The sequence below is a fragment of the Sinohyriopsis cumingii genome, chromosome 2 (genome assembly GCF_028554795.1).
Source record: "Sinohyriopsis cumingii isolate HCF-2022 chromosome 2, ASM2855479v2, whole genome shotgun sequence".
Lineage (NCBI taxonomy): Eukaryota > Metazoa > Mollusca > Bivalvia > Unionida > Unionidae > Sinohyriopsis > Sinohyriopsis cumingii.
Genome location: NC_142962.1, coordinates 96,199,406 through 96,226,044, shown reverse-complemented (window position 1 = coordinate 96,226,044; position 26,639 = coordinate 96,199,406). Strand labels below are relative to the sequence as shown.

The 26,639-nt window shown below is 38.3% G+C and overlaps 1 protein-coding gene across 2 annotated transcripts in view; it reads right to left on the bottom strand.

The window, feature by feature from the left end:
• Positions 1–21,092, bottom strand: part of LOC149805422 (WD repeat-containing protein 20-like) — an 80,575-nt gene extending 59,483 nt beyond the window's left edge. The window contains exons 1-3 of one of the 2 annotated variants that reach the window (XR_016419624.1): positions 20,836–21,092; positions 15,367–15,549; positions 5,693–6,998 (exon numbers count right to left, since the gene is read on the bottom strand). Coding sequence is in view for 1 of the 2 variants with exons in the window: in XM_089949997.1 (XP_089806123.1) it covers positions 5,685–6,998; positions 15,367–15,549; positions 20,836–21,084 (1,746 nt within the window). In the remaining variant the exon portion in view is untranslated. Of the gene's footprint in view, positions 1–5,684; positions 6,999–15,366; positions 15,550–20,835 lie in introns of both variants that reach the window. The other variant, XM_089949997.1, reaches the window with a different exon arrangement.
• Between the last annotated feature and the right edge of the window lie 5,547 nt (positions 21,093–26,639).

Genomic DNA, 26,639 nt, shown 5'->3' with positions numbered 1-26,639 from the left:
CCAAAATTTCTAATATGTACATGGTTTACAACAACTGAAACAAAATGATTTAATCAAAATGATTAGAAACTCAACCTTTACCCATCTGTACCAGCTAGACTTACTGAATAGCTGACAGCAATTATGATGTGCATGCTACACCCTGCTCAATTTACAAATGTTTCATTGCAGTGTGCTTTTTACCTTTTATTACCACGAGGTTCAGATTTCAAAACAAATTTTAACTGAGTATATCTGAAAATTTACATAAAATATTCCTATGATTGTCATGATGTTTCCAACTGAAAAAAACAAAATGACAATGCAACTAGATCCACATGCACAGGCAGGATTGTTTCACAGGTAAATAATGTAGATAAATGAAATGTTTTGTCAGCATTAACAGTAAATCAACCTGATATGTAATGTGCACTACAACCAATTCATCATTTTTCGACTATAAGAAAGGAATTAACAGAAAAATCTGACTAAACTGTCTTCTTTTACAGAGACATGGAAATGTATCACTTGACTCAGTAACTCAAGCCACTCCAATAACGTGTCATACTTCACCTACAGATCTCCCACGTGCCATTATAACACGACAGTTCATCTTGTTTGCATACTAGGTGCCACTTTTCAGTGGTAGTATCAGTCTAGTGCTGCATCCTGCTTGATAAGTTAATGCGCCACAAGCCATGTTTGATTTTCAATCATTTGCTAATCATGCATGAAGTCTAATTAATCAATTTTAGCTTACACGGAGGACACATTGCAATACAAACGAAAGAAAAATTTCACTTTAATAGTTCCTGTGTAACTAAAAACTACATGCAGGTTCATTTAAACGTTTACTGATTTCGTAAACAAAACAGGAAGCAAACTAATAAAAGCTGTAAACTTTGAAGCAGTTGAGTGGTTGCCTAAACTGTGCCAAAGGGCACAAAGTTACTGCTAAGTGCATCTTCATTATTTTTAATTAACCACTATTGGAAAATAAATTAAACCAGGAGAAAAACAGAAAAGACAAGAATACATAGCATATATACTCATTTATAAATCAAGTCAAACTGCAAACAAAGATCCTGATTTGCTGTAACATAATATGCCTGCAGATCAGGATCTATTTTGTTTGTTCTACTGATTACTTGGAACAAACTGCACATACCCATCTGCCGGCACATTATGCGACAGCAGATCTGGGTTTGTGCAGTTTGCAGTTGGATTAATCTTATAATTGAGTACGTAAGGTAACTAATGAGAATTATTAAATGTCTGCACTGTCTCAACATCACAAAAAAGAATTCCATCAAGTTTTGATTTAAACTATCAGCTAAAAGTCAAATAAAAACCATCATTTTCTTTTGCAAGGCAAAGAGAGACGAGTTGATGTTGTATTAAGTCGTAAATCCATGCTCTTATTTTCACTATACATGTACATGCAATTTGCCTCCCCCCCTAAAAATACATATATTTGATGAAGTTTCAAATGCAGTCACTATTGTAAGAAACAAAAGCATGACCAAATTCCTAGTAAAATATGGTTCATTTCATAAACATGTCCTTTGTATCAACGGAATATATTTATGCCATTCACTTGAAACCAAAAGATTTGCCTTTTGTCAAGTCAGTGGGTTAATTCAGAGTTCTTTGAATAAAGTAAAACAGTTAAACTTCCTAAAAGTGTCAGTGTCTGCTGAAACTGTAAAACTACGTTGTTTAAAACTGAGTTAGGAATGCACCTAAATGTTTGATATTGGCAATAACTGCAAACAGACCTACAAGACTATTTTTCAAACTTAATCAACAAAAAGCTCATTGGGGAGTGGGGGTAGGGGGTACACATGCATTCGTTATCCCAAGGTCATTCATTAGCAATGTTGATGTCTACCAGACCCCTCTATGGTGGTAGTGAACAACAACTGGCTGCCAAGTCACAATGGTGATTTTTAATGTGACTTGCTCCTCCATATCAGAACTTCAAGAGTGTGGAGGGGATTAACGGCTCTACTGCAGTGGGTTATGAAGTGAAAAGTGAAAAACAACCTGATCTGTTCTGTAACATGTGTGATGAAGATTAGATATTGAGTCTGTTAATTGCATTCAAAAACTGTGTACCATCAATTCATTAGAATTAGTTGCAATATTTGTTGTTGTTGTTGTTGTTGTTGGGTTTAACGCCATTTTTCAGCACAAGATAGGCTATACATGGCGGCGAGTATAATTGGTGGAGGAAGAACCCTGGAAAACCCCAGGAAGAACCATCCACCCACGAGAAGCTACTGGCAGGCTTTCTCACGTACCAACGTTAGCCGAGGCTGAGACTCGAACTCATGCAGACAGAGGTGAGATGGCAGTGATCCGTAACAGTGAGCGCTTTAGACCACTCGGCCACTCGGGGCCCCAGTTGCAATATTTGTAATATATTCATTGTGACAGTTATGTGAGGTCAGAGTAGCAACAACTTCATTCAGGTCAAACTAGGTATTATAAGTAGTCATCCAATGAAAACCATGTCTTAATATTACTTTCCATTTAGGAGGAGTAGCAATAAAAAGATTTTCATGGTGGTGGTAATTCTGGATGTAAGATTGGAACCATTTTCATTTAGTACCAACTAGACAGCACAAGAGGTCTTCTGGTCAAAACCATTTGTTATTAGAACTTTCCATCTAGGACAAGTAGTGATAACATTTTAATAAACTGCCATTGTGATGGCCATCCTTGATGTATGATTGGCACAATTATTGTTATCTGAAACCAACGATGTGTCTAAGAGGTCTTCTGGTGAAAACTCCATCCTGACATGACTTTCCATGCAAGAGAAGTAATAACAAGATTTTCTAGATGGCTGTCATACTTGTTGCCAGATTGGCACTATTTTCATTTTGGACCAACTAGATACATTTATCATAAGATGTATTTCAGTGAAAATTATATGATGATATTACCATCAATTCTGGTGGAGTAGCACTATCAAGATTTCCATGACGGCCACTTTGATGACCATACAGAATGTCCATACAGACGTTTTCATCAAGGAACAACTATCGTAAGAAGCCTTCTGGTGAAAGCTCCATGTCGATATGACTTTCCATTCAGGATGAGTAACTGTAAGAGTCTCATGATGGCTGTGGCTATAGTAGATGTCATTTAGGACCAACATCACAAACAATCTTTTCAGAGAAGACCCATGCTGATATAACCTTTCATCTAGACGGAGTAGTGATAACAAGATTTTCAAGATAGCATCTGTGGTGGCCATATTGAAAGTTTAAGTAGCACTATTTTTCGTTTATGACTGACTAGATTTTGGGATGAATGTAGGTTAAGTTTCATGGCAATCTTCCAAGTAGTTTAGGAGGAATGACCATAACAAATTTGTGCTACTGAATAAAAGGTCCAGCCATAAACTCTTCTGATCTATCAACAACAAAGGGAATGTATCTCTATGACATATAGAGCTAAAAATAGCCCTCACTAAAACCTATATTTCTGAACACAATACTCAACATTACCCATCAGAACACCTAGCCACATTATTCTGTATCCAACAGCACCTAAGAAACTGAACTTAATGCAAAACAAACTAGGCATGTGGTCAACAGTAATACCATATGCCCCTACCATATTCATGACAGGAGATAAAACTTGAAAATTATGAACATAATGGTAAAGCAAAACAAAGTTTGACATGATGCTGATGAGACCAACAATGTGATCCTACGAATGGATGTAGAAAAAAATTGTATCTCTTCTCATTCTGGATAGATCTAATTTGCCTGTTGACAAGCAACTGATATGCAATAATGACCAGTAATGAGTAAAATTTTCTTGTAAAATTTCATAAAACTGAACCTCTTGGTCTAATTACAGGTTGTTTATTTCAGCTACAATTTCATCCATAGAAAAACTCAAAAAAGCTAATTCTGTGTTTTCATGAATATCAGTGACATGGAAATGGCTGGGTAAGGCTGACTGATGTAAATACTGTACTAGAATGTGTGTGTGTGTGTGTGTGTGTGTGTGTGTGTGTGTGATTTGGATTTTTAAAGTAGCTTTGAAAAAATTTCAGTCATATCACTACATGTCTGCAGTATGGCAGTTTATAGTTATGTCTTGCACTTGGGCATCAAGCCAGACATGTAGCATCATGTCACCCTCAGTCACATTATCCTGACACAAGGCCTAACTGACCTTTTAATGCTGAGTGCCTAGCAAGGCAGCTGTTAGTATGATTTTATAAGTCTTTAGTATGACTCAGCCGGAGTTCAAACCTGCGACTTCCTGCATCTGAGGCAGATGCTCTAACCACTAGATCACTGGAGAGGTACTGTACTAGAATAGAGCAACACTGTAACAAGCCAGATCACTGTAGTTCCTTGACTAGCAAAAAATGTCACAATAGTTTCATCTAAATATATTTTTAGAATGTTTGAACTAAACTGTATTTTTCTATTATTTCAACAGGAAGCACTTAATTACAGTTACAGTACACAGATGAATCCTAGTTTGAACGCCATGATTTGGAACCATTAGTACATCCAGGTAACTAAGAAAAAGAAAAACCAAGATCATATCAACAGTAGTATACCATTATTGCATCATGGAATGGATGGATTAGTCAATTCTGTGATGGGATGATGGGGTGGTTTCCTTACTGCATTCATCCCAAGGGCTGAGCAAATTCTAAGACAAAATCTCATTTTGCTAAATTTCACTTGCTTCTGATAGAGGAACACAATAAAAATTTAAATATATCTAGACAACACTGATGCTCCATCTAATATGGTAGTAGCAAAGGTCTCAACAGGTCTTGGACACTGGAAAGTTCTGGAACCCCAGTCTCAAGGTACTGGGGAGGAGGGGGTCCCTGATAAGGCCCAAAAATATGCATGTTTCCTATTGCACTGGTTTTAAAACGATGGTAGGCAGGTTGTTTTTGTTTTAAACATTACCTATATTTAATACATTGGGGGGGGGGATTTTTTTTTAACCACGGGGGGGACAAAGGTCCTAGAGTTGGCAATGGAAAACAGGGTCAGTCAGCCAACCAGAAACACATCTTTTGCCTATGAAAACTATAGAAGTGAGAAAAAAGGGAATACATCAGCTATGTTTCTCTCAAGTCCTACTGAACAGAAACAAAATGCATGATGTCATAATAAACTTAAATTGAAGCAGAGCTAATAACTCAGTCAAATTTTGACAGAAAAATAATGTGACGTCTTTTTAATATTATGTTCACAGCAAATGCTGTATAACTTTATCTGATCAATGATTTTGGTCATTAAACAGTGGAAGAAGTTTTTGATGTACTGGCAATCTAAAAAAGTAAAATGGGGGCAATAACTCAAAAGTTTCTCAAATTAATTTGACCTAGTCTTCTTGATATTAAGGTTGGTACAATTCATTGCAGTCTTTTCAAAAAGTTACTGAACAAAAACAAAAATTGTGAAGCATGGTAAACCCAAAATTTGGGGGTGGGGGAATCCAAATTTCACTCAATTCCTCTTCTCACTAATTCATCCATAATCCATTAAAATGTTACCAAGTGAATACTAATTTTTTTATAAACTGGATGGGTATCTGAATATGAGTAACAATATTATGTGCACAATACACTGAATATGGATGAAATACAAACTTTAACTTATAAGCTAAGAGTTCCACCTGTTCAGTACTGTTGAACTGTGGCAACTTACCACTTTACCTGGCCTGGCCCATGTGCAAACGATCCCCTCTTGACAGGTAGTCACTAAACATTCCTCTTGGAACTTAAGATCTGTTAGTCTTTCAGCTGCAATTTTCTTACACACTAAAGGCTCCAAAATTGGTACATCTTTTAATCTGGGACATATTTGCGTACCTAGAAGTTTTATTGCATCATCTGGCGGACGTATATGATTTGATTTCAAATTGTTTGTTTTCTCACTACTGCGTCCTGCAAGGCTGAAATTTCTTTTATGCTCCTTTTTTTCTTGGTGCTCTTTCCTGTCCACAAGAGAAAGAGTAGCAAATTTTGTGGTAGTGTTCATTGTTGAATTTCCTATTGCATAGGCGTGTCCATCCATTGCAGAAACATCATTAGATATAGAGTTTGACTTGTTTGAGTTAGAATGGGGCACACTATTGCACTTTAACGATGAAATCCCATGTGCACTATTCGTCATGACAACACTAGTCCTTAATCGTCCAAGAGGCTGTTTTATCACATCTTCTGTTAGGTCCCATAAGCATAGCACAGTATCTTGGCCAATAGAACCAAACCGGTATGACGTGATATATACATTAGCACTATTGTTATTATGTAAAGAATTAGGATTTGCTTTATTGTAGGAGTAGCTATCGTTATTAGAGTTCACCTGGTGAAGCCCATTAGGGAACGAAAGTGATCCTTCAGAAATGTTACAGTCCATTTTCTCATTAAGCCCCCCATTGTTTTGCAATCTATCCTCCTCATTAGCACCCGTATCACAGCTATCTTTTTCACACACAATTGTTGTGTATGGATCAAACGACACTGCAGTCACCCAGGATTTGTGACCCTGACCTCTACACACAACCCTTTTTTCATGAAAGGAATAGACTGTCACTAAATCATCCTCTCCTCCTGTAACAATGTATTTACCATCAGGGGACCAACAAACACAAAGAAGTCCTCCAAAGTAGCTTTTCATAGATCCCACAAGTTCCATAGAGTCATAGTTAAATACTCTCAAGAAGCCATCTTGGCTGATTACGGCTAAATAACGAGAACAAGGAGAGAAAGCAAACTCATTGATAGCACCTTGTCCTATCACCCATCTATACAGTGGGTTTCGTGTGCTTCTAGCTTTACATGTGTAAACTGCAAAACACTCTCCTTGTTTAAATAGTTGATAGTGTGGTGGGGTAGGACCACACTGAAGGTCTTCATTGTAAACGTACATTTGCCCACTGGCATGTGACACCAAGAATTGATTTGTAGAGCCAGGGATCCACTCAATGCAGGTCACTTTGGTTTTGTCGATTAAGCGCTAAAAAAACAAAAATACAAAGAGGCTGAACATGGATTCAAAGCATTAAACATTCTTCAGAGCTGTAAACAATTTTGCAAGAACATGACAGATCATTTCAAAAATAGCATTTCCAGTACGTTATTTGGCTCAAATTCTGCCAGTGGTTAGACTGCCAGTGAGTGTCATTTTTGGGTTCAATCCCAAGATTCTTTTTTATTTATTTTGGAAATGACACATCAGAGATATATTTTTTGCCTGCTCAATTAAAAAAAAAAAATAATTTATGATTACAATGCTTTTCTTTCTGCTACAGGAGCCTGTACATGAAGATTCTACATGAAAGATGCAGCAATGACTCACAATGTACACCTGCACGTGAACTTATTTTTCCCAATCAGCGTATGCTTCATATAAAATGATTCTCGAGACTGAAAGTCGCTTAATACCGGATGACCTCCATAACCTTCATTTGAATTTTTTCAAAGTCAAATGTACTGAGATCCTGCAAAACTGAGTTGACTTGTGTGAGGGAATGTACATCTTTTCTCCTCTGCACAGATAACCTTGACCAAAATTATGACCAGCCAATTAGATGGGATGTTTTATGTCATCTGACTTTAACTTCAATCTCATGCTTCAAGTCTGGACTCAGCTCTACATAAGAACCCAGAAATCAGACTGGCTGATCATATAAATGTTTCTAGTCTTAACTAATGACATGCTGATGAATTTGTGTCAGATAAACATGGATTTTTTGTCTGATGTTGAATAATGGGAAACACTTGTAACACAGCTTGTATTTTGTACAAATGGTACAGTATGTTGTACAAAATACAAGCTGCGTTACAGATATGGCCATCACTGAAGGCCTGCACAAGTTCACTTTCTAATTACGAACATGAATATTTGTGTATGTTTGAATATTAAAGAGAAAAAGGATTATTTTATATTTTATTATATTTTTTAACTTCTCAACTTACTAGTATTCTATTTTTAACTCATCAAATATATTTGTCAATCTGCTATGCTAAAATCTGTTTTTTCTTTGCCATTTAAGCTTCAACAACAATTGGGTGATCACAGATTTTGATGATGACTGAAGGCACGTTTTTGAAGATGACTGAGGGCATGTTTTTAAAGATTGGAACTGGATTTGATTGTCTAGTATCTATACACCAGTCATATGTCATAAACTGTATATCCATTTTTCTCAACATTTTTAACCCATAGAAATTTACTTTTCCACTCTTCCTTAAATTTTCTAATAACATTAAGAGATTTATTCTCTTTCTCAGAACTGTTACTAAGTTAGCTTGTTTACAGCTTGAGGGAAGGATGATCACCACTGGAAGGTCATTGCTGAGACTGAGACAGTATGAACTCATTTTTGATTTAACAGTTCACAAATATATCTAACACAATTATTCCAGGGCTTCGAATGGCTGAGTGGTCTAGAGCGCTCACCATTATGGATCACTGCCATCTCACCTCTGTTGTTATTGTTGTAAGTTTGAATGACATTTTTCAGTACACGATAGGCTATACATGGCGAGCAGTATTAAAGGTGGAGGAAGAACCCAGGAAAACCCCGGAAAGAACCACTGACCCATGAGAAGCTACTGGCAAGCTTTCTCACATACCCACATTAGCCGAATCTGAGACTCAAACCCACGCAGAGGTAAGATGGCAGTGATCCGTAATGGAGAGCGCTTTAGACCACTCAGTCACTCAGGGACCTGCACCCAAAATCTGTCTGCGTGGGGTTTGAGTCACAGGCTCGGCTAACGTGGGTACGTGAGAAAGCTTGCCAGTAGCTTCTCGTGGGTTGGTGGTTCTTCCTGGGGTTTTCCAGGGTTCTTCCTCCACCAGTTATACTCGCTGCCATGTATAGCCTACCTCATGCTGAAAAATGGCATTAAATCCTATAACAACAACAAATTTACTCCACCTCAAAAATCCATCAAGAGTAATTCCAAAGCATGAAATAAATCTCATCAATTCAATCCTGGGGGACACTCTTCTTTGAAAGCTGAAGAAAATGCTGCATATTTTCAACCCCTCTGCATTATATTATATTTATAATATTATATTTCTGTTTACATTTGGAATCATGTCCCTCCTATCCTCCAAAGATGATCAGGTTTCTGGTTCTGAATGAATGCTATGAGACAATGAGGGTACACTGTGTTTACTTTACACAACCAACCCTCAAGTTAACAATAAGCATGGACATGTAGCTTTTTGGTGGGGTAAAACTAATTTTAATTATGCAATACTTACCTGTCGCTATTGCTTAGCTATCTATTTTCCTGTCGAAAATATACCGTCCGTATAATGTGATAACATCCTCCCAAAGTGGAGAAAATGTTAGTATGACCCTTTGACCTTTTGCACACCACTTGCCGCAGAAGGTAGATGTACCTATATGTCATCTTTTCACAGACAACAATTACTCAAAATTTATGATTGGGTGGGAGGAGGGTATTCGGCAATAGCGACATTTAAGTACTGCATAGTTAAAATTAGTTTTTATTAGCAGCAGTTACTTATCCTGTCACTATTGCTTAGTTGAATTTGTCAGTAAGGTGGGTAGGCTGATGTCAACCTGACATAAAACAGAGAAATTAAATGACCAAAGAACACAGGAAAGATTCCATTTAGGCATAAGGGAGAGAGAGACCTGTCAGTGAAGCTCAAATAACTTTAAAAGATCGACAAAATGCGCATGTGAACCGATGTCTGTGCCCTGTGAGAATTTAAGTGTTGGAGATGTCAGCTTGATAGCCTTTGATAGTGGATACTGAACATCTTTTGGTCTCAAAGAGGAACAAAAGGAAATCAGCTATGGAAGTTACAGAAGGGCAGATAGGATCAACGTTTCCTACAGCACCAATGACAGAAGATTCTCCACCTGGCATCATAAACTTTGGCTGTAGAAGCTCTCCTGCAACTGGTGACTATGTCTGAAAACTTGTTCTGACAGAGAGATCATTTGAGACAAGCCAGGCATGAATGTGGAGAATGTCTGGACTGTTGTGGAGAAGGAATCCCCAGTACTATGACAGGACATCCCTCTTGTGTGGTACCTGGGTCGATCTATCAAGAGGTCAAGAAGATCACTGAGCCCTGGACATTGGGGCCACAATGGGGTAATGAGAATGATCACAGCAGTAGAAGTTCTGACTCTTCGCAGAATTTATGGTAGCAGTTGGAAAGGTGGGAAGGCATATGCGAATAGGCAATCCCACTGGAAGCTGAATGCATCGAATACCCATGCTTTCTGATCTTGGACAGGAGATACGTAAAAGGGAAGTTTGTTGTTGAGCTTGGTCGCAAAAAGATCCACTAGAGGTCTTCCCCAAAGAGAAAATAGGGACTTTGTTACAGAATGGTGAAGAGACCATTCTGTGAGGACAGCTCAGTCTGTTCTGGCCAGGCTGTCCACTACTACATTCACCTTGCCCAGAATGTGGCAAACTCGGATTGTAACATTCTCCATGGCTGACCAGAGGAAAAGATTCCAGACCTCCACACAAAGAGAAGGGGCTTGTGTGCCTCCTTGACGTCGTAGGTAGGCTATGACAGATGTGTTGTCTGAGTAGACCATGACACACCAGTCCATTATTAGGTTGACACACCTTTGCAATGTTAGAAATACTACTTTTATTTCTAGGCTGATGTTGAGAGACAATTCGGCCAGAGTCCAGGCACCATGGAGAATTATGCCCTCCGGCTCTAAATGGGCTTCCAAGCCTGAATCTGACACATCTGCTAACAGATAGGGATGGGGATCGGGTGCATGCATAGGAACCCACATCAGGAATCTGTCTCGATTCATCCACCAAAGCAAATGCTAGTTAAAAAAACTGGTTCTAGAGGGATCGGATTGATAGAGAATCTCTGTGTGGTTTCCACCTGGCCAGAAGGAGGAACAGTAGAGGACGCATGTGAGGATGTCCTAAAGGAACCAATTCTGCAGAGGTGTTCAATGTTCCAAGCAGGAACAGATAATAGTGAGTGGATACAATAGCTTTCGCTCATAGTGTCTCTAGGAGAGCCAGGATTTGATCTACTGATCCAGGGGAACCAGGACCATGTTTTGATTCATGAGGAAGCTCATCTCCATGTAAACAAAGTCCATTGATGGAGCAAGTTCCAACTTCTTGAGGTTGGGTAGGAGACCCAGTTGAGTTATGATTGACCAAGAGCGGAACAGATCTTGATGAAGGTTCTGAACATGGACATGGTGAATCAGCCAGTCATCAAATTACTGGAGAATTGATGTTCCCTGTATTCAAAGATAGGGCGCAATTACTCTCATAACCCAGTCAAGACTATGGCATCCATTGTTTTGACGGGAAGGCATGCCCAGGATCCCAAAGGAATACCGACTTTGGCTGCATCAGCATCTAATGGAAGAGGTTTAATAGGCCGCTTCAGGGAATGTACCCGATAGCTTGAAGAAGAGATAAGTGGTCTCATCGTAGAGGGAGGAACAGACCAACCTCTATGTTGTCGAGCAATATATTCACATTGAGAAAACCTCCCTGATATTTCCTCAATTGTAGATGAATGTGGGAGAAGAAAGAGGTCTGGTTGAGGTGGTACCCCGGAGATCTATTCCAAATCGGAAAGGATCTTTCTGGACTGAGTACCCGATGGTTTGTGGCAAAATTCAGGGGTTAACAAATGGTAAACCTCATTTACCGCCTTATCAAAGGACCAGACCTCTTCTTCCTCACCCACCTGAGATAAGGGAGTGGGCCTGAGAGGTGTCATTGCCACATCTTCTGTCTCAAACTCATTGCAGTCAACAAGGATGGAGAAAGCATCAGCATTCTCATAGTCAAGGGTACTCTGAGTTGGAGAGTGGCTGGGCATCACTATTTCCCTTGGACGGAGCATAGGAGTAATATGTCACGGTCCCTGGTTGATCATGAGGTGCAGAAGGGAGATGAGAATGTCTATCTACCCTCGATGATGTAACACCTGTAGCCTTCCGAAAAGAAACCACTTGGTGAGGTGATTTGGGACATAAGCCACAGCATCACTTCGATTGGTATGGCAAGGTCCAGTAGTCCATGGGAGCATAACGGACCAAGGTCCCTGTGGTGGAAGGAACCACATCCCATAAGGGTTCATAGGTATAATAAGGTAGGAGGGACACCAAAACAGCCCCCTTCCCAGGCCTCAATCCTGTGTGTGGATTGTAAATCCTGCAGAGGATGGGATGGTGGAGGTGGGAGAGGGGGAAACTCAGTACTGGCCCTTTCCCAGAGGTCTCCCTAATGAAAGGGGCCAACAGGCTGCCAGAGGCACAATATGTATTACAGTGCTCAACTGCCCTGATGGAAAGGAGAAACCCACTAACATGGTGCTCAACCTCCCTAAAGGGAGGGTGCAACCCACATCTACGGTGCCCAACCTCCTTCAAGGGAGGCCGTACAACCCACTATCGCAGTACTCTACCTACCCAATGGGAGGATACAACCCTCCATCACGGTGCTCTACCTCCCTAACAGGAGGGCGCAACTCATGGTTGCAGTGCTCCACCTCCCGAACAGGAAGGAGCAACCTGTTACATGAAGCGTGAACGCTGTTAGGGATATGAGAACAGTCATCTCCCAACCCGTGAAAGTTTAACAGCTTCTCCAACATCCAGACCCTCTCACTGAAGGGGCTTCAACAACCACTGAAGATGTTTGTCCTAAATTGTCAGATCTGGAAGAAAAACCTGAAAATTCAGATGAAGAAGAGGGAAAGTTCTTCTGTCTTTGATAGGTATGCCTAGAATCTACTAGATTCCAGGTGCTGGAAGACACAAATAACAAAATGTGCAACGTTTTTTCAAGTGCACATAGAGTACTTGATACAGTCTGTGTGTGCGTATCCCATGAGGCCTTCTTGTGGCTATACTGCCCCGCAGACTGTTTTGCTGAATTTTTATTTTAAAAAATAGTGGTGTGGTCCCTTGCTGCGAAACTTGACTTACCACGAATAACCAAAAGATGAAAATCATCATTTAAGTATTTCCTTATTTATTGAAAGAAACAAGATATTCCAGTTCTGATTATCTGTTTATTGAGGTAACATGCAAATACATGAATGTCAATGTGAGCGTGGTACAAAGTTATAACTTATTTTATTGAGCTGAACATACAAAATTGAGGAAACGATATCCTCAACATTTGAGCGGGGCCTGTTATTATTCCTAGAATATTGGGACTTACCCGTACCATTCAGTTAATATTTAAAGAAGGTAGAACACATAGCTTCTGAATTCCTGCAAAGAACAAAGTTCTAAGGGGGAAAAAAACAACAAGCTACAATACGGATTTTGGAAATAAATGGACAGTAGCAACACTGAGAATTATAAACACTGTAGAGAAGGAGAGCGCGCTAACTGTGGTATATTAGTTTTCCACTGGCATTAATTTCTGTCACAATGGCTTCAGACATCTATACAGCATGGCATCAATGAAAATAACGACAAAGGTTCATCTACCTTCTGCGCATAGCCTGTGACAGACTGGTGTGCAAAATGTCAAAGGGCCAAAATAACTTTTTCTCCACTATGTGAGGATGTATTCACATCATACGGACGGTATATTTTTGGCATGAAAATAGATAGCCAAGCAATAGCGACAGAATAAGTAATTGCTGCTATTAAACTGACATTTACAAAATCAAGACACTGTCATGCTGATGCAGACACGTCTTTAGGATACCATTATACTTGCATGTAAGCCGAGTCTAATTCCAAAGAACACTGACTTCAATCTGCCATCACATAACGCACCAGCAGATTGAAGTATGTGTTGTTTGTACCAGACATGATTTTGGTCTTCCATAAAAAAAGCTGATAGAATTGTAAGGCAGGTTTGGGGGTCCTCCCCCAACAAGCTCTTGAGGGGCAGCACCCCCAATCAGAGAGTCCAGAACACATTTTACACTCGTAAAAAAACTGCTCCTGGTGCAATTTATAATCATAAAATATACCAAAATAATCATCTGAAAAACTAATAAACTTGCCAAAAATGTTCAACTTGACTTCAATAATTTCACAATATTTATAGTCACATGAATTTGTTCTCGAATACTATTGATGCTGAAGTTATTTCATGTGCATGTAAGTGTTCACATCATAATTAAGTCACAATAATTGGTCAATTTTTGCAGCAAATATATTATACTTTTCTCTTTTTATAACAAATCTGTAAAATAAACACCCAAGTACATCAACTATATACAAATAATCCCAGACATTCACTAGTCTTTTTCTCCAATGGACACAACCTGTTGATAAGCCAATCGAGCCCTTTCTGCGGCTTTGGCAAATATTTCTTTAGCCTTCCTTCTTGTCACCACCGACTTTTTTGGCTCAATTTGCAATCATTTCTTTTCCTTCTCAATGAGAGCATTTTTCCTTTCAAGCTGGTGCTTGTACTGGTATTCCTAGAGTAATTTTCTGCACTTTTTCCAGATGCCTTCTGAGCATAAATTTTTCTGTATGCAGCTTCTTTTGTAGGTGCTGTTCCAAACTCTTCCAATGATGATTACCATAATTCAGACCTTTATTGCATAGGTCACAAAATGCCAATCCTCTAGCATTCAGTTTTCTTATAAACTGACCAACAAATTTCCATCAACTTTTCGCTCCAGCCATTCACTTTTCCATATGTTTTTTTAAACCTTTATCTAAACATTTCATGTCATGGTCTCTCTCAACAACTCGGGACACCATGTTTTGCAAGCATGCTTCTTCTTTCCATTGCCATCAGTTTCCATTACACGAAAGATTCACTGGATGAATTTAAACCTCTGACCAATCAGAATACTCTTTACAAGAGTGGTGTGCTAATTAATATATCGAACGAATAATTTACAAGGGTTGTTGTGGAATGGGACTGGACAGATTTTATTTTAAAACCAGATCAGAGATGATATAAAATTAGAGACCATATCAAGAAAAATTGGATTACAGTCTGGAGAAAAGCAGAATTCCACTTTAAAACGGAGAAAAATCATGTCTGGTTCTACCGATTACTCTCAACAAACTGTATAGACCTAGATCTGCCAGCACATTATGTAACAGCAAATATACATCTGCATAATTTGCTGCTGATGCAACTAATATTCAAGTATATATGGTAACTGTCATAACATACCGTATATACTTGCTTACAAGTCAAACTGCAAGCAAAATGCATAACACGTCTGCAAATTAGGGTCTATTTTTTGTTCTACTCATTACTCCTAACAAACTGCACAGACCCAGATCTGCCAGTGCATTATGCAATGGCAGATCTGGATCTGTGCAGTTTGCAGTTGGTCTCATCTTATAAGCGAGTATATATGGTAAGTGTTTATAGCTCTATGACAATACCTCTTCATTATACAATTTGCTCAACTCCTTCTTGATTGGGTCAATCAGCTGAATCTGACCTGCTGTGAAACCCACAAGCAACTGCACACTATCACTGCTAACCAGCATTTTGTTGAAGCTGTGACAGGTAGGAAAAGTGCCCTTGTAGGTCCTTTTATCTATGGGCTTGGTAAGGTCAGCAGCCTGAAATACATGATTTTGGAAAATCTAAAATTATCTTACAAACAAAAAATACATCATACAAGTTTTCCCATCTTTAAATTGCTTTCAATTGTTTATTATAAAAAGAAAATCTCTGTATATTCGCAATCTTTCAAAATACTGCATGCATTTGCTTATAAGCTGAGTCCAACTTCAAACTGCACAGATTCAGATCTGCTGTTGCATAATGAAATAGCAGATATGGGTCTGTGAAATTTATTAGGAGTAATCAGTGGAACAAACAACACAGGCCCTATCTACAGGCACATTATACTATGACAGATCAGGATCTATGTTGTTTGCAGTTTGACTCTACTTATAAGCAAGTATATACAGTAATATATTACACTGCATCTGAAACACATTTACAACAAGAGCAATTGCAACAGCTCAAAATTGACAATATCCACCCGTTTCACTGCATACTGGAGTCACAATGCAAACTATAAATAAAACTGCATGAATAAAGTCTGATCAGTAAATATTTAAGCATGTGACAGTAACTTTTTTTTTTTTAAATATGTGACATGGCCCCATTTTTGGGACCACAAAAATTAAAAAATTACCTAAAGCTGTTATCATGCTTTTTATAAACTTTTATGTCAATTTAGTGATTTGTTTGTGCTTGCAATTAAAATTTTAAGCGATGAGATTCCTGCGAAATCTGTGTGCATAAAGCTTGAAGAGGTGAGCAAAATTCCATGCATTTGTTGCCCAACCAATAAGACAATGATTACTCTGCAGAGGTTTGAAGACCAACTGACAATGAAGAGAAACAAGTTTATTTCATATTTCATTCTGTAAAAGTAAAGTGAAAGGACTGCCAGTAGTACCTCAGTATCTGACACTCAATGAATAAAACAGAGAAAAAAAATCTTAAAGCTGAATGATTACTTCTGTTCTTTCATATTACCTGTCCTGAATCTAGGGTAAAACACCTTTATCAAATAACCCTTTTGAACATTTTAAATATTGACCTCTATTCACAACTTATTTTCATACAACTTGACCTTATGCTGTAGATTAGTCACTTTGTCCTAAAATTTAAGCTAGGCATAGTGTATATATTTTTTAAGCTGTATGAATGATGCAACAATTTCTCTTCAAGGGAACATGCAGAAATACATAATTCAGGAATAAATTCAAATTTTATTAATTTGAAAATAAGACTTTATGAGAAAAAGAGAATTATGAATTAAAATGCAAGTTAATAATGGCTAATTACTAACGTTAAGAAAGAATCAGATTCCATAGTGCAGATCTTGTCTGGTAGAGACATCTAAGCATACATGTCAGGTTTTTTTCTCCATAATTTTGGTTACTTCTTGGAAAATTGTAGCACAAAGTAAAGATAATGAAAGCATACAAGACTTGCATTGTTTTCCTTCTGATTTTTTTATGCAAAATTTTCCTTCCTCCATGGTCATGGATACCCACAACAAAGAGCTAGGAAATTATTAGCTGTAAAACCTAAATTTCCAATGAGTTATACTTTCTAAAATGCACACCAGTGCAAAACATCATCTTTTAACATTTTCTGTTCTGCATTTCAATTTCCAACATTTAATTTTATTATGATATAGGTCTCATTATATTGAATCTAAACACATCCACACAATAACATAAACAATGTTTTGGAATTTACAGTCTTACAGAAAAGGACTATGGTACTTCTTTTTTTTTATAACACAAGTTCTCTCAGCTTCCAGCACTGGATGTTGCAATATATATCTCATGCCAGAGATATCAGCATCCACTAGGGCTATCACGTTGACAAAAATGTAAATGAAGGCATATTTTTGACAAAACAACAATTCGGTTTACATGTGATCATACAGTGTTACACTACACCATACTTGTCCACTGTAACTAAATCTTGATATTCAATAGTACGAACTTGGTGATACAAATAGTGAAATACTTATTCATTGTATTAGTATAACACAATATTGCCTAATGAAATTACAGGATGCCTTAAATGTGGACAATTTTTATATTTTTTAAAAACTGAATCAGATTATAAATGTAATTATTTATGTATAATCTGATTCATTTTATAATGCAGTTCAGTTATTTAACAAAACTACAAACAACTCAGATCATGTTAGTCTGAACTGCCTTAAACTGAATCAGATTATACATATAATTGTGTATAATCTGAACTGAATCCAATTATACATAGAATTGTGTACGATCTGAACTGCCTTAAACTGAATCCGATTATACATAGAATTTTGTACAATCTGAACTGCCTTAAACTGAATTAGATTATACATATAATTGTGTATACTCTAACTGCCTTAAACTGAATTACATTATACATATAATTGTGTATAATCTGAATTGCCTTAAACTGAATCAGATTATACATAAAGTATATAGTCTGAAATGCCTTAAACTGAATCCGATTATACATAAAATTGTGTATAATCTGAACTGCCTTAAACTGAATCCTATTATACATAGAACTGTGTATACTCTGGACTGCTTTGTTGTTGTTCTAGGGTTTAGTGCCATTTTGCAGCACAAGATAGGCTATACATGGTGGCCAGTATAACTTGTGGAGGAAGAACCCTGGAAAACCCAGGGAAGACCACCAACCACCAACCCACAAGAAGCTACTGGCAGGCTTTCCCACGTACCCATGCTAGCCGAGCCTTGGACTCGAACCCACGCAGACAGAGGTGAGATGGCAGTGATCCAGAACGGTGAGTGCTTTAGACCACTTGGTGCCCCAATCTGTACTGCCTTAAACTGAATCAGATTATACATATAATTGTTTATACTCTAACTGCCTTAAACTGAATTAGATTATACATGTAATTGTGTATTACCTAACTGCCTTAAATTGAATCAGATTATACATGTAATTGTGTATCCTCTAACTGCCTTAAACTGAATCAGATTATACATAAAATTGTGTATACTCTAACTGCCTTAAACTGAATTGGATTATACATGTAATTGTGTATACTCTAACTGCCTTAAACTGAATCAGATTATACATATGATTGTGTATACTCTAACTGCCTTAAACTGAATCAGATTATACATAAAATTGTGTATACTCTAACTGCCTTAAACTGAATCAGATTATACATAAAACTGTGTATACTCTAACTGCCTTAAACTGAATCAGATTATACATATAATTGTGTATAATCTAAACTATCCCAAAATGAATCAGATTATACATATAATTGTACATGTATAGTTTGATTCAGATTAAGTCAGTTCAGTTATCTGAAAAAACTACAGACAACTCAGACAATATTAGTCTGGTTCATCTAGAGCATGACCAACAAGGACACATAACTTCTTGTTAGCAATCATGTTCATTATTTTTTAGTGGCTGGCAATTAATTAACTTTAACCAAAAACAAACAATCAGCAGTTTCTTCATAAAGCATTATACTGGAATAATACTGCAATAATTTATTCAACACCAGAATATATTTTAATTTGATTTCCAATTCAGAACCCTTCCTTAGAAGATCATAATGAAGGTGTCTTTCTCCACAAGCAAACATATTCATCAGTGTCTTTATCAGTGATGTCGGGGCCCCGAGTGGCCGAGAGGTCTAAAGCGCTCTCCGTTACGGATCACTGCCATCTCACCTCTGCGTGGGTTTGAGTCTCGGATTCGGCTAATGTGGGTATGTGAGAAAGCTTGCCAGTAGCTTCTCGTGGGTCGGTGGTTCTTTCCGGGGTTTTTCCGGGTTCTTCCTCCACCATTAATATTGACCGCCATGTATAGCCTATCATGTGCTGCAAAATGGCGTTAAACCCTACAACAACAACATTATCAGTGATGTCAGTGAATGACTGCATATGCTGCATCTTGTGTTACATTTTTAAATAAGTCTTTTTCATTTAACTTTCGACAGATTTCACCGACATAAAGATCCATCCCAATGAGATCAGCTGAAACAAAGACATCTACTGGACAGACTGACATGTTTAATGTACATTATACTGCTAATTTTCACTTGGTTCCTACGTAACTTGGTAATTTATCAATGCAATTATTTCTGTTCCAAGGCTAAATTTCTATAACATCCTTAAATAAGTGCTTCTGTACATTTTCAATTTACTAATCCAATTTCTCTTTTGACTTGTAGATACACAACACGTGGAACAAGTACACTTGATGTAAGTTAATAAGAGAAAAGCAGGAACAGATTTACTGATTTGTAGTTAAGACTGGCTAATCATAAATAGTAAAAACCTTTCCCCTCAATTTTCTGAGAGGTTTCAAGCTATATGTAAACATCACAAGTAGATGTTTGGTGAACTTTCCCATTTGGTTGTTCAGCAAGGATCTCATTTAAACCAGTTTTGATAGCAATCAGCTTCATCCAAAGGGATTCATACCAGTGGTTTAGAAAATCTGACTTTGTGAAAGAAATGAGTATGCCAACTCCACTGTACAAAGGTTGCAATTCACTTTCTTTTATGGACTATTTTATGTATCGCTTCTGAACAAGTTTTAAGTCATGTGTCCAGTCTGAAGGGATTCATTCTTTAACTTTTAGATTTATCAACTTTACGCAAAAAGTGACTAAGTCAACTCCACTGCAAACAAAATGCAATTCACCTCCTTTTTCAATTTTCTTCCCTCTCTCTGAAATAATTCCAAACTTGTGATTGCTTGATTGCTGTCAGCAGTTTTGATTTTGCCAGGATTCTATACTTTTCTCCAAGTTTTTAGTTACATTTCATTCTTTTAAATGGAATATTGATTTTGCACAGGTTTACATGACAAACATGAAATTATGCCAATGGTCTTCGGTTTAATACCTGACAAGACAAGCGCAGGTTAGCTGCCTCAGTGTGTCTTTGGGAACGGCACCTGTTTCCATTTCCTTGGCATGATATAGCCAAAAATGAGCTAAAAGTGACTTTAAAAAACAACCAACATTAGTACTGAAAAATCAAAGTGGAACATAATGGGAAGAGCTGGAATAGCATCACTGCGAAAGTTTTCGTTCGTATGTAATGTGATACAATGTATTTTCAATTTAATCAAGTTCTTCTGAGTCAATATACTATAACTATATCACTTTATGAGAGACCGACCAAGATACCGACTGATCGATTAGTTGCTACAGCCTGTAACTTCATCAAGTTGGCGTGAAAAACATTTTGAAATTCTCCTAAAATTTGTATTATTTATGAATAATGTCACGCATCGCATAAAGAAAATAGTACATTCATTTAATTCCAGCTACAAGCGACGTATATGGAAATGTGTTTACAAGTACGCACCTTTCGAACCCCTTTGTAAACATAGAAATATAGCTCCCTGCCAACATTGAAGCAAATCCTTTCCGGGGAACCTGTCCCGTCGTTAACATCAATGAAAGATACTTTGGACGGAGTATTTGTTTGTCCATTGTAAGTCAACCTCGTAGGCTTAGAATATTCTGATAATGGCATGAGTCTATAGGTCCCTTCTCGTGTCATAAAATGCGTTTTAATGTCATCCTTTCCTCCACCCTCACCCTGAACCGCCATGTTGGGCTTTGGAGTGATGACAGGTGCCCGGATATCTGGGTTATTGCGCAGGCGATTCTTGTATTTCCGTTGTAGGAATCAAAACAAAGTACACGTGGTATATCTAACGCAAGCACAACCTGTGAAATCGGTTGAACACGAAAAGCGTGAACGTGGTTAAGAGAACGAACGTAATATCGCACGCGTACAGCCAGGAAACACTGAGGCAATCGTAACCTGGAAACGCTGAGGCAGTCGTAAACATGAAAGTAGAGTACCAAGTCGTAAGGAAAACCTATATTATAATTTAGGTGAAATTAAATATATTTCGTCAGGTAAAAAGTGAAAATGTTATTTTCACACACACACACACACACACACACCACACACACATACATACATACATACATACATACATATATATATATATATATATATATATATATATATATATATATATATATATATATATATATATATATATATATATATATATATATATATATATATATATATATATATATATATATGTATGTGTGTGTGTGTGTGTGTGTGTATATATATATATATATATATATATATATATATATATGAGGAGCTAGCAGAGGGCGCAGGACCGACTGGACTTCCACGTCTGTTGTCTGCAAGAAGGACATGAAGACGCCAACATTACCGTCAACGACTGGGACAGATGTGGTTACGACCACTCCACCTGGCGCCTAGCATTCAGACAGGGCGTTCAACGAGCCGAGGAAGACAAGAACAGAAAGCACGCTGAAAAGAGAACCAGGAAGTAGGCGAAACAACAACTAACTCTGTTTATATCTGTTGCAGCCCCTTGGGTATTACTCTCTCTCTCTCTCTCTCTCTCTCTCTCTCTCTCTCTCTCTCTCTCTCTATATATATATATATATATATATATATATATATATATATATATATATATATATATATATATATATATATATATATATATATTCTTATGTTACGTGTTTAGGCTCGAATAAACAGTACTCGAATAAACAGTAACACAAGAAAGAATGAAAACAACATAATAATTTATTTTCCTGGAAAAAATCTGTAAAAATTTAAAATTATGAACTTACGGTTTGAAGAATCAAATCCAAAAATGGAAATCTGAATATATTTTATTAAAAACTGCCCTTGTTCAACAATTTCACATGAGCACACATATTTTCCAGCGGAAAAAATTAATCCCTTTGAATCCAAGTAATTTGAAATAACTCCAATCCAAGTAATTTGAAGAAAAAAAAAAACTCCAAACAGCACAACATTCAACTTCCAGTGTAAGAAAAAGTCCAGCTTCTACTGAGAATATCTCTCCAAAGCAAAGGTTATATCGTATTCTAAAACGCAGAAAGGGGGTTATGTGATCATTTTCCAGAACCTCGTAGAAATTTGGTACTTGTTAGATAACGTACACCCAGTGTGGCCATGACGAAAACAAATCATTTTGCTCTAAGAAATAAAAAATTAAAAAAAATGTTTACATCTTGAACACTTAGTCCCATCATAACCTCAACATCAACGAATCATTTTAAAATAATAAAAAAAAACTTATTTACGTGGTTGCTACTAATTTTGAATCAAGGTCAGGATCTAAATCAGCACCTAGTTGTTTACAAAACGAACAGTCAAGGTCAAATTATACATACATACATACATACATACATACATACATACATACATACATACATACATACATACATGTATGATGATGTAGCTTGAATCGAAGAGAACGACCATGAACAGGACCATTGACAGTCCTGATAATTATGTCTTAAGAGGCCCATTTTAAGACTCCCATGGAAAGTTATTTAAAGGATATATTCTCCCAGAGACCAAGTCCTATGAAGCCGCTTAAAAATGATGCGCCGAGGCAGATATCGTGAGGTACTGGCAGAACCAAGTCAACTTTATCGTGTGGTGCGCCAAGACGGGTTGCGGTGTCAGCGCTTGCTATTATTTGCTATCAACCAGTGTGTCTACCATAGATCGAAGCATTAACCGCTTTCACGTTCTCTACCAGACATAAAAATCATCTCTAAGAAAAGTCAGCTGACAAATCATATCGATGTTGATATCAGTAGATAGGAGTTCGTCCGCCTTTGTAAGGAATTTAACGTCATTAACGTCAACATGTCTACGCAGACTGGTGCAATAAGACCATTCTCTACTGCGGGCTAGGCATGAGGTATTTCTCTGTTCACAAGCCCGTATAAAAGGGATACACTCAGATTCATCTGTTTGAGATGCCGATGGCCCACTAGATGCAGAGAAGTTGGAGAGCCGGTAATGGCTGAGTCGTATTCATCTTGCGGTACTCAGAGGCTTTATTCAATCCGTCGTAGAGCTATGACAGCTGTTGTCCCTCTCCTGTCACGGCGAGAAGAATAGTGAAATTAATAAAACGCATAGCAGTCAATATAGAGGCAACGGTAATGTCCCGCTCCCGAAGTTAAATTCCAATCCGTTCTGTCACTGTTTGGCCTTCAGCCTTAATCCGAGCAAACATTTTCTTGATCAAGTCAACTGACCCCCAAGTCGAAAATTCAACACATTTAGAGCTTCCCTCTGTAAATCTTGTTCATCAGTTTAAGCCTATATTGTAGTACGTTGCCATCGTCGTTAATCTTTATCTCGCGTTCTGTCATAAAGCTGGTTATACGAGGTCTCCTCAGACTCAAGCTCAGAGATATTTGTTTGAGTATTTTCTCATTCACAATGAAGTTTCTGAAGCATATCATTCGAGCCCATGATCTCACGGAATGGAAGACCCCTTTGTTGAACGTCAGTTTCTGCGTCTCTTGTTTTAGCTTCGTGAGTCTTGTTTAGCACCAAAGCGGTCAGACCATCCATATTGTTAGAGAGCTTGTCCAAGTCCAACTCAGGAATAGAAGCTCCTGTCTCAGAAGGACTAGTCCAACTATGCCTTTTCCCCAGATAGATAAATAGTCAGCAGCTGAGAAGTATATACGCCACAATAAAATTCTGGAGGCGCTACAGAAGCGCATGCAGACTACCAATACCAACGAGCCGACCACTATGAATACCTTTCTGCGCGAAAACAGGAGGGTCAGATGGCCGAATAGTGTCCGCGAGGGAGTATGCGCAGACTATGGCCGAGGCCACTCTCGAAAAGACCACACACGACGTAATACTGGCTAGACTGAGGCGAGAGCTCCGACCAGAGCCAAAGCGTTCTGACTTTTATACTCTGTCTTCTGCGCAGCATAGATATAAGTACATGTTTATTTTTGGTAAAATAGTTGTTGTTAGCCAATGTGTTCAGGACGGGGGAGGCGGCCGGTATAAAGCTGGCAGCCGTATGTTCGGTGTTGCAGGGCAAAGCAAGTGAATAGTTACAAAAGCAAGCGTATGGCAAATATTTTTTTACAGCTCACAATAATATCACCAGGCCTCTGTTTGGTGTATCTGACCACAACAAGGTACATCAGGCTGATCTCTTATATTTACCTAACGATAAGGCTGGAAAAAGACGTATAAAAGCACCGTGATCATAGGATTGGTGAGAGTTGCTATAAGCAGGCAGCCCCCTCCATATCAAAGAATCGCCTGGGGCCGTTATATGCGATTTATGAGAGGGGTCCGCTCGTGTGTCCTCATTTTCTGCAGGCTGACCTCAGTGTCTCAGGTGTCGGCTAAAGACGGTGTCAGGGTAAGGCGTGGTTGTGTGGCTCTCCACCTTGCGCAAGCTCTTGTAGATCGGTTTTCATGAGTGGCATAAATCTCTCAGCATCTAATGGGTAGATCAGCTGTCCTCTGTGGTAAAGACCGTAACAGCGAGATAACGTGAGCTACGGGTAATGTTCCTGCAGATACTATTAATGATCTCTTTGTAGCCCCGATCCTGGCAGAGAATGAACGTGCGCAGAAATGCCTCCCACTCCGTTGGCCTGGAAAAGCCTTAATCTCAGCATAGATAACATACGGTACGACCAGCTGACGAAAGAGGTATGTAAAGTAAAGCTTGTTTTCCCTAGCTCTGGGAGAAAGGTCAGCTGCGGCTTCGAACCTATATCACAACTTTCCTTAACGTGGCTTTCCAGAAATCCAGGTCAAGAGAAGGCATTCAGTTTCGGCAGCAGGTGTAGTGTTTGTTTTCACTTTTGTTGCTACTACATGAGTTCCAAAAATGTCTTTAATCTATATTTAGTGCTATTTGCCATCGTCCGACCGTCAGACGTTGACGGTGATTGTATGGTTAGGGGTCTCAAACTTGGTAATGACATAGACCTACAAAGGAAACTTAAGCATCGTAGTGTTCCCTGGGATTTACTATACATGCTGGTCCGCTAGGGTGATGGTCATCAGGAGGATAGATTGCAGAAATGATACCCCATTGAAAACTTTGGGCGTCGTGTTTTTCTACTTTAATAACTGCCCTTTAATGTATCCACTTTGGTGTTGGTAAATGTCCCTTGCTTTGAAACGTTTGGTACTTTTAAATGTAGAGCTTAACCTCATCGCATCTGACAAGCCTGCAGCCTGAACCATTGTTCGTAAACTTTTCATGGTGGTATTCGATCTCAGATATGTCCTTAGCCCCCAGTTCCTCGAAGCCATCGGACGACAGCGCCACTATTTCTCTGCTGTCTGAAACTTTGGCCGGTTATGATTAAACTTAACCACTTACTTTCCAATATCCTGTGTTAGAATGTTGATCACGACACTGCATAATTTAGAAACGTCATCTTCTAGGGGGTTATATCTTAGTATCATGACTTGAAGGTCGACGAAAATTTTATCCTTTCCGGAACGACCATCTTTTTGTAAGAGAGTGGCAGATGACAACGTCTAGCTGGGACTGGGGAAAGTGCCTTCCGCCTGGCCTCGTCGTTTGTGTGCTTTTGTCGCTTGGCGGCTGGCTTGGGTGGCACGGTGACTGGGGTTGGCTTCCCTTTGCCTGTTGCCAGTACTGCCTACAACATACCATCACAATCGTTCTCGGTACCCGCCTATCCCACAGGATGATGTTCATAAGCTATTGACTATGCAGAGCGTACACTAGGGTATACACTGACTCAATGGCAATTACTAAATGGAAAATTGTTGCAGACTGTTAGGGTACAATCCCAAAGTGTGTATGATTTTTTTCTAGTAGCACCTGTGACTGGAGAGATTAGGCACCCTGCCATAACCCTTATGGTTTATATCCTTCGTGTTTCTAATAGAGCCAAATGTCATTGCTCGTGATATATAAGCATGGGTTAGCAGCTTACTAATGATCATTCTAAATTTCTGCATAGCTTTTTTTCTATACAATTAAGCTCGTCGGCCTGATGAATTGTTTTTGTTCGTGGACTTGGACATTCTTGCAGCTCTTTCTCGTTTCTGGACATTTCGGATACGTTTAAAGCCTCCAAATTTCACAGATGATAGACCTACGTTTCTTATAACATAAAAGTGAGAGAATTTGCTTGACAACGACTTATTACTATAAATTAGCTAAAGTTACTGACGTGAAATCTGGACGGAAATGTTGACGTCGCGAGCGATTCTATCAACTTCGGTGAACAGCGATTATTTTAATG